Raw genomic sequence first — 16,206 nt, forward strand, 5'->3', positions numbered from 1 at the left:
AAAAAAGAATTGTATTTTATAGTGATTTTTTAGTGTAAACATATGCAAGCGCGAATGAGAGCCGTTTTGAGCGGGATGCCAGGTGTTCACAAAAAAACAACAACAACGAATATTCGAATCACAAATTTGAAAATCGAATACCAACCCATCGAACGAATATTAGAATATTCTGGTCCAGCCCTACAAAATACAATGTGAAAAGAGACCAATGGGGTGGAAGGAGAAGCCTAAGAGTTAAAAAATAGTGTATGTACAAAAATGGAGATGCAATCCACCTTTCGGAGTCCCTTCACTTCCAGCAGGAGAGCAGACGGAGCGTACAGAAAAGGAGGCATTTCTCATTGCAGGGTCACTCTCCTGTGAAAACACAGACCACATGGGTTGAAAAATGTGCCAATCCAGGCCCAATTGAATTAAGAAAAATTAATTTGAGACAGAAATATTTTTAGGGTTATAAAACCTTCTGTTGGCAAGCACTCACATCACTTCCGAGTCTCTGGACGATGCTGATGTACTCGTCGCTGGAGCAATGCCTCGCATTGTGGTTGGAGTTGCCAGACACTTGACCAGAGACCTTGTTGTCATGAATGTTTCTCATTGCACCAGGAACTATTGGACTGGATACAGACACTGCAACTCACAAAATCATTTTTTGTGATCAATCTTCACTGATTAATCGTTTGAAATAAGACCAGGAACATGCATTAAGAAAGTAAACACATATTTAATTTTTTTATTTTAACAGCCAGGGATGGTTTTGTTTAATTTAGCAAGAGGCTGGATAAAATAAGATTCACTAGTAGCAAATCATATAAAAAATACTTTTTCTAGAGCCTTGAGGCGTTTTAAGACTACAGACACTGAAAATGGAGACAATCCTCTTCCAATCCGAAGTTTTCGTCAGAGAGGAGATCATGGACTCACCTTGCTGGATCTGTTGGTGCTGAGGGTAGCTGGGTGGGTGGCTGTACTGCATGTAGCCTGCGGGGCTCTGTGGTGCATACGGGCTGGGCACTGGGCTGTTCTGCTGGGGAATGTACCTGGTACCAGAACCCGGCTGAGGTTGAACATATCGGCTGTTGAGTAACAGTTGAAATGGTCAGTATACAGGCTGAAAATGGATCTGCATACTTTAAGTTCTTTATTCACACGAATTGCAGTTAAAATGGTAACGTTTACCGATCTAACCCAAATAAAAAGGAAACTGGAACAGTACCTGGGAGGGCTCGGAGTGATAGTGGTTTGCTGGTAGTTTGACGCCGGACTTCCATGCATGGAATTCGGAGGCATCTTGTACGGTGGTATCATTGGCTGTTGCATTAAACCTTTAAAGCACAAAATAAAGAGTCAACAAACCATGGTTAAAAATATTGACTTCATGTGGTAAATGGCATGGCAATTCAAGCTAATGTTTGCCATACTATCTGACTAGAACTAGAACAAATAAGATTAGTTTTATCTTGGTCAGCATTAAAATAAACTTACATTTTGTGATCTACAGTTACATTTTGTGATCTTGTACACTACAGTTTAAAAGTTTGCTGTCAGTAAGATTTTTATCTTTATCAGGGATAATGCCATGATGTATTGTGTGTGTACTTGTGACTTTTTAGCTCCGCGCTCTGCACACCTCTACGAGCTTGGCTACAGCATATGTGTCATTTATATTTCGGATAAAACTAAAGACTCCGGAGATATGAAGGATGCAATACTACTCTTTAAGTACTCAAGATTAACGTGAGATATGAGATTTAACTGTGTGTGTTAGTAGTATCCCTCTCAATCCTTTCGAACTCAGCAAGAGCGTCCAGCTTTGCCTCGTCGTAGGGGGTTATACTAATGACCCCAGGTTGCAGCATTAGGTGACCATAAGAGACTGCTTTTAAAAAATCTTACCAACACTAAACTTTTAAAACGGTAGTGCATGCATAGAGCCAAATGTAAAAAGATTACATAATGGCAGTTTCAAATGCATTTGATTTCATGTATCTAAAATTCTAATTAATGTTACCAGTAATTAATACTAATTACAGTCTGGAAACTAGGAAAATGGGATTTTGAATCCAGGGAGCTCAAACAGAGGCCACAGAGTAAAAGCATGCCCAGACTAAACAGCTTTATTTCTGCAGTATCTCCTTACCGCCCTGAACCCCGTATCGGGTGGGCGTACTTTTCTCCCTGAAGACATTGGGGTTCCTAGACAGCACCGTCTGTAGCAGTAGAGGCACATCTCCTTCCGGGTCATCACTGCCCAAGTTGTCCTTCAGCTCTCTGCATGCAGAATTACAAAGACGGAATGAGCCACACAGATATTTCACATATTATGTAAGATAAACACATTTGGTGAGGCAGAGGTGAGATACCCACATGTGCTCGGTGGACACCTGGTTGAGGCTGTGAGCCAGCTGGGACACAAGAGTGTCGTCCCGCCGGGACAGCAGACAGCTGACATCCTCTGCGATCCTCCCATTATACAGCAGGCTCTTAGTGGTGGTGGCAGGAAGAGGGGAGGGGAGAGGCAGCTGATTTAACACTAAGAAATAAACAAAAACAAAAACATGAGTTATTCCTTATCACAACAGGAGGCATTAAATATTTCAGACAATTCTTCGGGACTTCCTATTTCGATTCAGGCACAAAGAAATTATTGCCTTTACAAATCAAGTCCAATCGATTTGAAAGGTACGAACAGACATTTAATCAACATCTTCAATAGCCAATCAAAAGAAGGCATTCATCCGTATATACCGTTTGGATGAATATTTATGCTGACTTCTGAAGGTACACCAAGTCATTTTCATACGCAAAAAGAAATCAGTCCTTTTGATTAGGGCTGCAAGATATTGGCAAAAAATTACATTGCAACAGCGTCGCCTAAAGGCCAATTTATACTTCTGCGTCGAGTGCACGCAGAGGGTACGGCGTACCCTACGCATAGACACGTTGGATACCCCGTACCCTACGCCGTACCCTGACGCGCACCTCTCCAAAAATGTAACAACGCGTCAATTCTACGCGGACCGCAAGCGCTGTGATTGGTCTGTCAGAACCCTTCCCTCAGGTCAATAAATAAATAAAAAAATCTGCGATAGGAGTGTGTGTGTGTCCAGAAATTGGATGAGTTCCTTACGTCTGCTATAACACAATATTTTGCAGTCCAGCGATTCTTTATGGTAGTAAATAAATACATAGATCCGCTGAGTATAGTTTATTTATTTTCGCATTAAAACCAAAGATGTTAATCAGTGATTGCATATCAAGAACAAGGACACATTAGGGTACATTTCGTGAATGAAGTCTCCGCAACAGCAATCGATTGCTCGAGCCACCGCTACTGAAAACAGCGGCCACGAGCTCTGCATGATTTCACAAACGCATTCCAGCGCCAGATCGCCTTATTTAACTTTACTAATCAATGTCGACACAACCATGGAAAGAACTCAAATAATTTAAATATAAACACAAGTCTAAAATCACAATGAACACTTAACAATTATCTCTTAACATTAAGGTGCAGTGCCTCCGTTATTTCTTTGTAACTGTTATACTTTGTCATAAAAGGCACTGATGCAGAGTAATAAAATAAAGTAACATTACCTCTCCATGTAGTTTCAAAGGCTGAATCTGAAATCGCCCCCTATACCCTTAAATAGTGCGCTATTTGAGGGGACAGGCATTTGTAGTGGTGTCCGAAACTATAGTGGACGTTATCGAGTGCACTCATTCTATCCCACTTTGCACCGCAATAACGAGTGTACAGCTGATGTACACACAGCGTCCTGTCCGAATTCACTCACTCGTTGTCATTCACTCCTTCAAGTGAACTGTATTAGTGGGCTAAAGTAGGGAATAGTGATTAAGGGTTTAGGGGGCAATTTCGGATTCAGCCAAAGTCAAGAATAGCACAACGGCGTGCGCGTTGAGTATAAACACATCCCCAAACGAACGAGGTGCGCGTGCGCTGCCAGCGGAGGCTCGCGCTGCGGAGCCAGACGAAAGTATAACAAGGCTGGTAAAACAAGTTTGTGGTATTACCAGTCTTGGTGGGGACGACAGTCTTGCAGACAACATTGGACTGACTACGGTCAGGCTTATAAAATCCCAAAAACTGCCATACTGGCGAGCTGACTTGTTTTCCTGTTTTATCAACAATTTCCTCACTCGCTGCGGCACTCATTTTCCACTTATCACTCCACGCCGGTTCTGTTACTGAAGAGTTAATCCAACACGATATGGTGCAACCAAACAGGATACAGTTACATGATTGGCTGTTAGCCTGTTACTCCCTACGTTGCTTGGTTACCAGAGAGCGAGTGCTTTTGTTCATGCAACCAAACTTGCTTTGCAACCTCTGGTTTCTTCCGGCGAAGAAAAAAAAAATTATAGAACGTTTTATCGAACGCATTTTTTATTGATATCGATTACGCGTCTATCGCGATACATATCGTTATCGTTTTATCGCCCAGCCCTACTCTCTAGGCCTTGAAAGTGGTAATTCAACTGCTGTCTATGGAGGGATCAGAGAGCTCGCCGACTTGATCAAAAATATCTTAAATTTTTGTTCCGAAGATGAACAAAGGTCTTATGGGTTTGAAATAGTGTTGCACGATATACGCTTTTCCCTCTAAAAGCAATCAGTAGAAGAAGCAGCAGGCGGCAGTGGTTTGGGTGAGAAAATTACAAGCTTTATCAAGTCCGTCTCCCTCAGTCCGGATGTCCATGGCCAACTTTTGGTTAAGAATTAGCTATTTAAAAGCCCCCGCCGATGATGGTATTACCGGTGTTGTCATATGTCGATTAACCGGTGGGAACATTTCCTCACCCTCCCTAGTACAAGTGCACAATGCTTTCGCGCTTTGGCTGGCACTGAGCCAGAGACACATTTAAATACACAAGTACTAGCAAAACAATACATTTATAGTTTGTAAAATACACAGTGATGTCTATGGAAGCGGCAATAACAATCCATTAACGATGTGATATATTTATATCAGATACACATTGTGTAAGTAACTATAACGTTTACTATATTTTTCTCCCACTTTACCAGCCACTTACTTTCAAGTATTTCAGGAGAATTTACTTACTTTCAAGTATTTCTGTATGAATTGACGTGTTGTAAATCTGACAGCTCTGATTCTCTGAACTTCGGCGCAAACTAACATGGCGACGCTCATCACGCATTATAGATCAACTAACATGATCGTTCTATTTTTTCAACAACAAAACACATTCAATTACATGTATCTGAGAATCGGAATATCAGGTAGTTGATTACATAGTTTTTGAATATTTTGAATTAAAAATGAAAAAACAAAAAAGCAGATCTGCACTGTTGTGGCTGCAGTGAGTGATATGACGGGCATGACGCGTTGTCATGGAAGTATTACTATTATATAAAATAATAACACCCATGGCAATAATACTTTTGTTATATATGTAATTAGGGATGCACCGATATGAACATTTTGGCCGATGACCGATAATTCTTTGTATTTGAAAGCCGATAACCGATATATTGGCAGATAAATCTACACTTTGAGAGCCTGATAACAAAAAAAAAGGCTCACCATTAAAAGCCATGTCCCAAACACTTCAACATAAATCAAACCTATACACTACAGTAGCCTATTTGAACCAGTGTAAGATTCCTTACCTTTTCAAATTAATTTTACACTCCTTTGGCCAACTTACTTTATTAAAAAAAAAATGGTAACACTTTACAATAAGGTTTCATTTTGTTAGCATTAGTTAACCACAATGAATGAACAATACTTCAACAGGATTTATTCATCTTAGTGCATGTTAATCTCAACATTTTCAGATCCAAAGTTGTGTCTGTTAACATTAGGTAATGCACTGTGAATGGACTGTTAATAAACACAAACATTTTATTACTAACATTAACAAAGGTTATTGTTCTCTGTTTGTTCGTGTTAGTTAATGCATTAACAAATGAGATCTTATTTGTAAAATGTTACCAAAAATTCTATTGCCTAAAAAAATAAAAATAATATACCTAAATAATGCAAACAAGTTATTGGACAGCATTACTTAGGCTGCATAATAAAGAATCAGAATGCAAGTGCCGTACATGAAATAGCCTCCGCACGGACATTAAGGAAATGGTTTTAATCAAACCATATTGTTGATGGAAATGATACGAGAACAATAAAGTGCTAGTTATTAAAAATAACGCTTCTGTGTTTTTCAAAAAAATATGTTTAATATTACAGTAATAGTAAACATCTTTAATATTAGTCTAGTCTATTAAATAATGTTGCTGTTTGAGCGCGCGCGCTGAAGCTGGAGAGAATGAACGAACAACCGTAAACAAGCGCTTAGAAGGTAAATTAACAACTAAACCCATCCTATATGAGAACAATCAGATATTTATACAAAATAAATATAATATTACAACTTATATTAGCACAAAATCACGCACAGGTGAAGGCCTATAACTCCTGTGGATGCTCTTCCCCTGTTTGAGAGCGCGCATTGAAACTGAAGATGATCACCGGTACAATGAAGCACTGCGGGTTATTGACTTACGAAACGCATCCTATATGACATTAATCAGATGTTTATACTACAAAAACTTAATATTACGACTTACATATGCTTAAAATGACACAAATGCACAAGCGAATTTGACTGCTGGTCAGAATGCGTTGTGGATGCTTCCCACAACAGAGTGCTGAAACACAACAACTAAACCCAGAGAATTCACAACGTTTTATAACAAAAATATTCTCATTACAGTGTTATGTACAGGACAGTCCCAGTAGTTATTAATGCTGTGTATTTCTGTTTGAAATGCGCGCGCTGAAGCTAAAGACCGGTACAATGAAGTGCTTTACTGCATCGTTAATTAACTCAACCAAACGCATCCTATTTGAGATTATATAGGCTACACAGAATAATAAATATATTACAATTTACAATGGCACAAAAGGCTGTGAATGCACACGCGAACTTGACTGTGCTTGTCATGAAGGTGTAACTCCATGGCTCTTCCCTCAACAAACGCGCTGAAACACAACTTTCTTTTACCGCCGTATTATCATTTTATGTAGATTATATGTTAGACTTGCGCCGCACATGTTGCACATAACTGTATTTTCTTTTTTCGAAGTGATTCCAATCATATTTATAGCAATTCAAAACCCATCATGGTGGACAGCGCGTCTGTCTTAGCCGAAGGAAATAATACATTATCTATCGGCTTGACTATATCGGTCAAACTTTCTTATCGGACCGATAACATCAAAAATAATCATTTATCGTCCGATAACGATATGTTGCCGATATATCGCGCATCCCTATATGTAATATGTGATAATATTTAAGTAATGTTTTCTTTTAAATTTATGCTTGTTTGAAGCAATGTCCAGATTGCAAATATCAAGATTTTAGTCACATCAATCTTTACATCAGTGCAAAACCAGCATATAGAAATCAAGAGAATGATTCATCATCATGCAAGGTCATTATGATTAATATAAAAACAAGGGTGCGACCAAATTGTAAGTCGGTGCTGCCAACTGAGAAAGTTAGTCGCACCAGAGTGACCAGTGGGAAGAATGAGTCTAGAGCCCGGCTTGACATAGCACATCCTGCAATGTGACTTTTGCGGACGTGCACATTGCGATATTGATGCAAAACAGATATAATGTGCAACCCTACTTTCGAATAAATGTCTTTAAAATTACGCACACTCACATGAGATGATGACTCATATCAGTGGACAACAAAAATACGTTTTGTTCTACAGAAGGGTCGCCCTCTTATGGTTGCCACAATGTTGAAGTCACATGATCAACCAAACACTATTCACTGTCTTAGTACTACTTTCAAGTTTGGTATAAATATTAAATGATTTATTTAATTAACATTTTTAAATGCATCTTTAATAGATACAATGTGTATAATTAATTTAAGCAAGCTTTGGATGTGTTATAGAAGCTCAGTTACAAAACTTTTGCACGACTTACGGTCGGTGAGGCTTGCGATCCCAGCGAGAGTGGTGATAGGAACATGAGGCATATCCCCATTCATGCTGAAGAAGGGCAGGGAGCTCGCGTGGATGCACAGGTCGCTCAGTGTCGCTCCTCACTGATCCACCTTTACATCTTTTGCTGCAAGAGGAAAAAGAGGACATGATGACATCATCAGCATCATTTTCAGCATGCACAACCATTGTATTAATAACATCACTTTCCTTTCTGACATATGGAAACAATAACAGCATTATAATTAAAACACTTTAAAAAATATTTCATTTAAATCTTATGCTACTTAAAAGCTTTAGATGAGGAAAGCAAGGCTCCACAAACAGTACAAACCAAAGGTTTTTAAAGTTTTAAAGGTTTTTAAATGTCACTACTTTTTATCTCTAATTTGTAAGTTTAGTTTTAATTGTTCATAAATGCTTTTTTATTACCTCTTTTTTAGTTTAATTTTGTACATTACTGTTCAAAAGTATGGGTTAAAAAATGTTCTTTAGAAATTAATACATTTGTTCAGCAAGGATGAATTGAATTGATCAAAAGTGACAGTAAAGAGTAAGACCTTTATAATATTACAAATAATTTATATTTCAAATAAATGCTGTTGTTGTTTTTTAACTTTCTGTTCATCAAAAAATCTTGAACAAATGTAGCATGGTTTCCACAGAAACATTAAGCAAAACAAATATTTTCAACATTGATAATAACAAAAGTTTCTTGAACACCAAATCATATTAGAATGGTTTCTGACAGATCACGTGACACTAAAAACTGGCATAATGACTGCTGAGAAATCAGCTTTGCCAACACAGGAATAAATTAAATTTTAAAAATTAAAATATATTAAAATAGAAAACAATTATATTTCACAGTATCACTGTTTTTACTGTATTTTTGCATAAGAGACTTAAAAATGTAAAACTTTGAACAATAGTGTATATCTTTTTCACTGCCACGTCTCGCCTTCATTATAGTTTAATAGCAATAATAACTTTGCAAACAACCCCTATTTTTTCTCATAGCATGACAACTAGCTCAAATTTTTTGATCAACATGATAATGTTTGCTAGCATTGACATCTGGAAATCTGGAATTTAAAATGTTGAAATACTGAAGGAAGTATCTATCTGCAAAAAAGTATCAGGGCTTGTGTTCAGTAAAACTCTAATCACTGTCAGGTTTACACTACTTTTGTGAAAATAATGTTACCATAGAGCCATATACATAAAAACAAAAACCTTTATTTTAAACTTAACATATGCATTATGCTCAGAACAAAAGAGGTACCCAGGCATGGCCAAAACTACACGCGCATCTGCTCATCAAATGCGCTTTATTTTGTAGTTGCCCCTCCCCCTATGCTGCTAGAACTGCCTCCACTCCTCTAGGAGGGTTTCCCATCAGGCACTGGGACAGACTGCAGGAGACACTGTCCTGTTGAAACAGGAAGGTCTTCCCCAGACGGTTGCAAGAAATTTGGAAGAAGCCCGAATTTGGCTTCAACTGCTCAAGAGCCAATCGCTTCCTCTACTGTAAATCACCAGTCTCAGTGAGACTCCAACATCAATTCCAAAACATAAAAGACATGCAGCTGCCTGTGGATGCCCCGCATTTTACTGCTATAAGAGCAACTGGAAGCAATAGAAAGGAGAAAACATTTATAAAATACAACCAAAGAAGGGAGAAATTACTTGAGTGTAATTGCAACAAAAAAAATTCTGATGTTATTGCCCAATGTAAACAAGAACAGAGATTGACTAATACTGTTTTTCCGCCGCATCCAATATCGATTAATTTTATGTTTAAATGTTCAATAATCAACATTCGGGGATAATTTGTCATGTATTACTTCTGCTTTTTAACTACAATAAAAAAATATTGATAAATATCAGGGCTGTCAGCAACGATTATTTTGGTAATTGATTAAGCAGTCAATAATTTTGACGATTAATCGAGTAATTGATTTATTTGTATAAAAGCCTTTAAATGACAAATACATATAATGAGGCAAAAATTTTGGTTCATATAAAGTATTAAAAGCAAGTAATCCTTGTGGTTTTATAGAACAACATTGTTAAAATACATAATATAATATACATAATATAAACAATCCTTTACATATATTACATATTATAACAAATGCCTGCAGAGGACACCAATGGCCTGGTGTGTTACACTTTACAGCAGATCTAATCCTTCTTTAATACTTGCAAACAACATTCAATTAAAATATTCTCTTAATCTTTAATATTTGGCCACTTCTTTCCAATAGAAAATTTAGCTTTTTTTCCCGCCCTCTCCTCCACTGTGATTAGATGGCTGGGTAAAAAGTGACAGTGATGAGCGCAGCGGTTTACCCAAAGATGAACAATCTTCAACTCTCTGGAACCGGTAAAAACTCTGAGCGTTCAGCGCTTCAGCTTGAAATAAACGCTCAGCAATTCGTTAAGCTCCTGGCGTTTTAAAAATGCAGCGCTCCCATTGAGAACAATTGGGAAAATACACTAGCCTCAAACGCTTTGGTGGACACACGGCCTAATTTCCAATTTCCATTTCCAGAAAGCGTATCCATCAACAGAAACATACATTAGCCGAGAACTGTCTGTCTGATTTAATAATAATATTAATTTATTACATTTATATAGCGCTTTTCTAGGCAGTCACTCAAAGCGCTTATTTTACAGGTTGTTATTTTCAAAAAACATAGTTAAAGACGTATGTTTCGTGAGATTTGAGCAGGTGTGTACCGAACCGTGGGTGGAGAAAGGTACGGTTTTTACCAAGAACCATTACATCCCTACAGCATACGCAGAGACAGACTTCGAGACACGATCCGCACATGTAAATGATAACAGTTCGTGTGGAGCAGCATTAACAGTGAACGGAGCCGCTCTGAGATGCACGTAACCTACAAACACGCACGGGGCATATGTTTATTTAATTTAATTGCGGCCTTTGCAAATTCACAATAGCACTATGCTATGTTTTGTAAATGGTTTACTAATGCAGTTCATGGATTCTCGTCCTTGGAACACTTCCGGTACTTTGCCGATTTCTCAACAGGTAAATTGCAATCGAGGATTTGTTAAAATTGAGTACTCAAATTTAAATGAGGAATCATGACAGCCCTAGTAAATATACTATTATTGTTATTGATAAACAGTTAATACAATAATTACAATGTATAATGATTTTTTTAATTATTAAGCATATTATATATTAATAATAGTAATAATAATAATAATAATAACAACATTTTTGCAATCTGAAGAGAATGGATGAATATTATTAGAGATTTATAGAATCTGCACTTTAGTTAATGTATTGTGTTGAACCTTCAGCATTCAAGAACAGGTACAACTTTTAAATAAATATGCAAAATAATCCATTAATTCTACAGGTAGAAATCTCTAATTGAGAGACACAAATAAGTAATATACAGCCCATAATTGCACAAAAACATATCAGAAAGGATCATACATTTGCAACATAAATTCAGCCGTGCATGAGAGGAAAGAGCTCTCATATAGGTAGGGTTGGGTACCGAACTCAGGACTTTTAAGGGGACCGACCAAATTACGTCGGGACTCTGTACTACAGGGTACCGATTCACATTAAACCAATTGGTAATACATTTCGGTACCTGAGAACGCATCTGGTGATATAGACTAGTGTCTGTGAATATTAGATTGCCAAAAAACTATTTAAATATGAATTTTAGTCTCTGTGTGAATGAATGCCGCAGACACGTGGTTTAATTTACCTCAATGTCAACAACACTTCTATAAATTACTTAGAGTTTCTTTACAGTTATTGATGTAAACATCCCTAAAAGTACCGAAAAAAGGTACCGTTGTTGGGTACCGGTACCGAATTTCAGGTACCGGTTAAAATGTGAACGGTACCCAACCCTACATATAGGCAATAATTTGTCTTTGTCTCTGGTACACCAATAGAGCTACATTTGAGGGCTGCTGTATTGATACTCCCAACCAAACAGAATCTGATAGATATACTCATCATGGTGCCTTGCTTAGACTAAGGTGACCAGACGTCCCCGTTTTCCGGGGACAGTCCCAATTTTTGGTGTTCTGTCCCCGACTAGAGCTGAAAATGTCCCCATTGTACAGCTCATTCAAAACAACCTGCAAATCCATTGCAAAAAAAGGCCGACCAACATGCAGCATAGGTGCAATCCCAAGCCCAATTAAGGATCGTAAGAGTCATTTTCAAGCACAAACATTAAACATTTGAAGTAAAAAAAAAAAATATTCAGAATAAACTTGTGAAAATGAAAATATGAAATACAATTATAAAATGTAAAAATATTTGTTAAATAGTTTTATGTATCATATATTTGTTGTTTTATTTATGTAATGTCTTTTTGTAAAGTTTTCATTTTGTTATAATATTGTTTTGAACGGCATGCTATTTACAATATTTCCTATTGACTGTTTTCATTGTTTGTTTGCTTGCTTTTTACGGGTGCAGTGAATTGTAATAAAACCAGATCAAAAATCCTATCAAACTAAATCATAATAATCATTCATGTTAATAATAATATAGTGAACTCACAACAATAAAAAAAAAAACTAAAATATTCAAAAATGTATTGTCCCCATTTTTTAATGGATAGATAATTTAAAAAAAAAATAGATTTCAGTGATATTTTGACCACACAAATAAGAAATGTCCCCGGTTTCCATTTCAGAAATCTGGTTACTTTACCTTAGAGTAGACAACAGTGCAACAAAACTAGGGAAAAGTGCTACTGTGAAGTTATGTACAGGAGAAGATTTTTAAAACAGAAACATATTTTCTTTAGTGACTTGTTATTACACAAACATTGATCCAAGTAAAAATAAAAAGGTGAAATTGAGCAAAAAAATCTACAGCAAAAACAAATGATGGTGAACTGGCAAGTTATTTAAAAATAATTTGAACTCGGGATCAGCTTTATCACACCTGTTTTTGTTTTTTAATAAGGTTAATACATTAATATTGGTCTGCTATGTGAAATCTCAATCATAGATTACAGCAACAGCTCAATGTTTCTCCAGCACAAGCTGCTCCAATAAAACACCACAGCAATTTAAACAATAAATATGACGGTCTTGTCATAAATGTGAGTGATTTCAACTGTAATCCTTCCTCAGAATCTACTTCTATATGAATCCAGAATCTTATCTGACAGACACAAAATTTTGAATTTACTGTTGGTTTTCAGTTTGTTTACATATTGGATATGAACTGCTAAAGCTAACTAAGCCCAAGGGGCATTTCCTTCATTCATTCATTCATACATACATGCCTTCATTCATTATTAGCAGTCACAACAAATCATCTTATTTAAACCTAAAGTGTGTTTTTAAATCAACATATCTGCAGAATTCTGTTTAAAAACACACAAAATATTTAAATATTTAAAATGCATTAATTTTCTATAAAAATAACTGTTTAGATATGACCGTTATTGACAGTTTTTTTGTTTGTAAAACACTCCCAGCATTTAAATCTGTTCTCTATATACATAAAGAAATATTACTAGCAGATTGATCATAAAAAAAATTATATTTGTTTATGATAATATTAAACTCACTAGGACCTTAATTTGAATATGCTTTAGATTATCTTCAAGTCAGAGATAATTAACAGTAAACAAGCATAGAAACTCTTCACCTAAGTAAAGGAAAAGAATACTGACCTGCAGGTAAAGGCCGTTACATTTCAGTAATTTATTTATATTCCCTTCACACGGGCAGCTAGTTATGAATATTTTGATAATGAGTCTGTCCCAACCATGACTAAAAGAAAGATATCTGATTATAGATTGTCTCTGATTAATTAAAAGCCAGTATCACTCAATACAGAAGTGTATTGTTTGCTAATGCTATAATGAGATGTTTTGGATCTCATTAATAAAACTATTCTGATGTCTAAGTTCAGCTCTAAGAAGTGTGTTTTGTTTATTGTGGTGGATAGTTGATCGTGTTTTCTATCCAATCTAGACGTTTATGTTATTGTTTACTTAGCTAACTTTAGATGGTAAATACGTTGAGAGTATTGTTTTTTTCTGACAGATAGTTAATGAGGATTGCTGTAGTATGACTATTGTTTACTCAGATGGCTAATAAGTTTTGCTCTAATATGAGAGTAATTCTAGTAATTAAGGATTGTTCTGGTATGATTTTGTCGACTCAGACAGATACTGAATGCAGTTTTACTCCAAAAGCACAGTATTGTTTACTCTGATAGAAGGTGAATGAGGTTTACTCTGAGAGGACAGTATTGTTTACTCTGGTCTGCGGAGCTGCAGGCCTGTGTGACTTATCTCCGGGCTTAGGGTTCAGCTGCACACCTGCATCTCCAGACGAGCCCCCTGGACCGGTTGGGTCCGTTTAAACGGCTCGTTTTGGCCTTTCGCTCGCTAACCATCCGAACCGCGGATTCGCCTGCGGGCCCGCACCGAGCTAACGCATATGCTAACACTAGGGGAGGGCTGCACAACACCGATAACCTTTCAGAAAGTCCGAAGCACATCTCACCCCGACACCTGGCTACTGTGCTCCCCCACTCGGAACCAGCGAAAGGGGTCCGGCGCGTTTACCTGAGGCTCTGCTGTTGAAAGCTGAAGGCGGAGGGGTTCGGGCTCGCTGTGTCCCTCTCACAACAATAATCCGGGTCGCACCGCTTCCTCTCACTGCGAACATGAAGACGGACGGGCGGCGGTCATTCCTCTCGTAGGCGCCCGCGGAAGCTCGCACTTTACTCCGGACGATGGCAGAAAGGATTCGGTGCCGAAAGGCTCCTGGGCGCTCATAAAAGAATCCACACAGACTCTCTCTCTCTCTCGCAGAACAAAATGCCGACCGGAAGCACTGCTGCAGGAATGACTCCCTCCACCGGCGCCGAACCAACCAGCAGCGACTCGCCGACTTCCGCTGCCTGCTCTCCTCCCCTTCCCTCCTTCTCCCATCCGTTGCTTCCCATCATCTCCTCTATCATCCTCCACTCTGCTTTCATCTCCCTCCTCTCTTCTTCTTACTGTAATTCAAATATCTGAGGTGTGTGTGTTTATACATTTGTATCCCGTGTATAGCATTAACGTGGTAAGCAATATACACTTTTTTATTTAAGGCAATTAAGACACTACAGGCAAACCATTGTTTTTTTCATGCACGGGTCAAATTTGAAATTTGGGGCTATTTGGCTAACATGTCTTCTTTCAGACTAGTGAAAAGAAAACATCCAAAATACACATTTAGGTGTTTATTTTATCACACTTGATCTGTTTGCGTCTGATTTCAATTACAATAGCCTACATATCTTTTCTAAAAAATAAAAAGTTATCATGCAGTGAAATCACATTCTACTGATTTATATAATATTGTATTACTAAAAAAATTTTGTTGTTTTTTTCTGTTTTATGACAGCATTATCTAAAATCCCCTATGTAAAAACCTTGAACTCTATAGTAGGCTACGTCACCACAATTAATTTTGAACCTGGCTTTATCCAATGTTCAGATATAGTCTGTAAATGTATGCACATTTTTGATTAAACAATGCCCCATTTTCACATTTAAACATAACATTTCAGAAAACTAATCTAAAATGTAATGTCTGCGATTAATTAACTGGGGAATTATGGTGATACCAATTAGTTAAAAAATATTTACCCTATTCACCAGTGGTGTCTTTCCATAACTTTTTAACAATTGATTGACTAATTTAAATCAGAATTTTTTGATTCGAAAATGTGTGTGAACGTAGATATTACACAAAGATTTTATATAAATATTGAAGCAACGTGTTAGTGTTCATGCTAGTATGTATATGAGTCTGATATGAGTCCAATGTCGCCCCCTCACGGTACTAAACTAATATTTCAGGCACAATAGGGGCACAGTTTTTACATTATTTCTCAGTCAGCTGTTGAATAGGCACATACCACATATCTTAAAGTCTTGGCTATAAAAGCTATTAAGCATTTCCACCAGGAAAAAAAGATGCAGTTCATTGACCCTTTGTGACAACATGCCTCAAAGACAAGAAATATTGTCACACTATATGGACTAATTGTCACTATGAAACCTGTGATTAAATAACCGTTACAAGTTTTTAGCCTGATTTGAACAGTAAAAAAATATGAAACGGCAAAACTATAAAAAGGTGATGAACAAAAATATCAAGCCATT

At 37.2% G+C, this 16,206-nt stretch overlaps 1 protein-coding gene across 2 annotated transcripts in view; it reads right to left on the reverse strand.

Moving 5' to 3' along the window:
• nipblb (NIPBL cohesin loading factor b) overlaps positions 1 to 14,934 on the reverse strand; it is a 56,712-nt gene extending 41,778 nt beyond the window's left edge. The window contains exons 1-8 of one of the 2 annotated variants that reach the window (XM_079805389.1): positions 14,617 to 14,934; positions 7,995 to 8,138; positions 2,368 to 2,533; positions 2,171 to 2,271; positions 1,217 to 1,325; positions 925 to 1,076; positions 482 to 630; positions 276 to 357 (exon numbers count right to left, since the gene is read on the reverse strand). In XM_079805389.1, coding sequence (XP_079661515.1) covers positions 276 to 357; positions 482 to 630; positions 925 to 1,076; positions 1,217 to 1,325; positions 2,171 to 2,271; positions 2,368 to 2,533; positions 7,995 to 8,058 — 823 coding nt within the window. In that variant the 5' untranslated portion in view covers positions 8,059 to 8,138; positions 14,617 to 14,934. Of the gene's footprint in view, positions 1 to 275; positions 358 to 481; positions 631 to 924; positions 1,077 to 1,216; positions 1,326 to 2,140; positions 2,272 to 2,367; positions 2,534 to 7,994; positions 8,139 to 14,616 lie in introns of both variants that reach the window. The other variant, XM_079805388.1, reaches the window with a different exon arrangement.
• Between the last annotated feature and the right edge of the window lie 1,272 nt (positions 14,935 to 16,206).

The sequence above is a fragment of the Gobio gobio genome, assembly GCF_949357685.1.
Source record: "Gobio gobio genome assembly, chromosome: 22".
NCBI classification, from domain to species: Eukaryota; Metazoa; Chordata; class Actinopteri; order Cypriniformes; family Gobionidae; genus Gobio; species Gobio gobio.